The sequence below is a fragment of the Cynoglossus semilaevis genome, unplaced genomic scaffold, assembly GCF_000523025.1.
Source record: "Cynoglossus semilaevis isolate Cse_v1.0 unplaced genomic scaffold, Cse_v1.0 C19160272, whole genome shotgun sequence".
NCBI lineage: Eukaryota > Metazoa > Chordata > Actinopteri > Pleuronectiformes > Cynoglossidae > Cynoglossus > Cynoglossus semilaevis.
In genome coordinates this window covers 1-1175 of record NW_007586084.1, presented here as the reverse complement: position 1 = coordinate 1175, position 1175 = coordinate 1, and the positions used below count along the sequence as shown (strand labels likewise).

The following is a 1175-nucleotide window of genomic DNA, read 5'->3' as shown; positions in this document are numbered from 1 at the left end:
GTAGATACCCGTAGCGAGCAGTGCTTCATGAAGTGGCATGAAGACGAGTGTGGAGAGCCGCTGCCCGGCAGATATCGTCTGGACATGTGCTGCTGTTCAGTGGGTGCCGCCTGGGGCGTGGACTGCGAGGAGTGTCCCAAACCCGACACGCCCGAGTACAAATCCATCTGCCCCAGAGGACCGGGCTTTGCCAACAGAGGAGACATTCTGACCGGCAGACCCTTCTACAAAGGTTCGACCAAACATCGCTCCATTATCCGGTCCATTTGTTGAGGACTGAAAACGATTGGTTCTAATCACTGACCATGAAATGATCAGAGCCGTAGTTTGGATTTTATTACATGGAACTAATACTGGTTCTTCAGTAATTTGTCAAAGTCTGTGCTGAAGTCGTCCGTATCATTTTCTTCTCCATTTCTCAAAAAACCACTGAAAGTGTTACAAGAAATCAAATAACTGTCAAGGTTTTTAACTGTAAAGTTGAATATGTTTTGCCTCAACTTTCTATTATTTCTGGGTTCTATCCAGGTGAAAATATCCCCACAAAAATTCCCTTTTTCAGATCAGTTTTGTTCCGTCTTCAATCTTGATAATTGTCCATGTATTCTAAGGTTTGATCAACAATAATTTGATTGTTGAAATTGTGCAGATCTGTGTAACAGTTCTGAGTTTTTAGTTCCGATGCTGCTGTTCCTGGGCAGTTCAGGGATTTACTTCAGAGACAATGACTCGGTTCTGACTAATTAATAACTCTCTGTGTGTGTGTGTTGACCAGATGTGAATGAGTGTAAGGTCTTCAACCGTCTGTGTACGTACGGAACCTGCCGCAACACCATCGGCAGCTTCAAGTGTCGCTGCAACAACGGCTTCGCTCTCACGGCCGAGGAAAGGAACTGCACAGGTGAGAGGGCGTGACCTTGGTTTGAATTTCACATTTTAATCCAAAACACCGAGCGAGGCCTCACTCTTCAAACCGACTCCTGTTCCAGACATCGACGAGTGCCGCATCTCCCCCGACCTGTGCGGCCACGGCACCTGCGTCAACACCCCGGGCAGCTTCGAGTGCGAGTGCTTCGAGGGCTACGAGAGCGGCTTCATGATGATGAAGAACTGCATGGGTGAGGAGGAACTTCTCCTTCTTTTGTCCATCTTCTCTTTTGACTTTTGTTTTTTTT

At 46.9% G+C, this 1175-nt stretch overlaps 1 protein-coding gene across 1 annotated transcript; it reads left to right on the top strand.

Annotated features, from left to right (window-relative positions):
* Positions 1-6: 6 nt before the first annotated feature.
* Positions 7-1166, top strand: LOC103399181 (fibrillin-2-like; the record flags this gene model as incomplete). The annotated part of the gene is made up of 3 exons (XM_008337907.2): positions 7-232; positions 776-901; positions 990-1166. Coding segments are annotated over exons 1-3 (508 nt in total), but the record flags the coding sequence as incomplete, so codon positions are not given.
* Between the last annotated feature and the right edge of the window lie 9 nt (positions 1167-1175).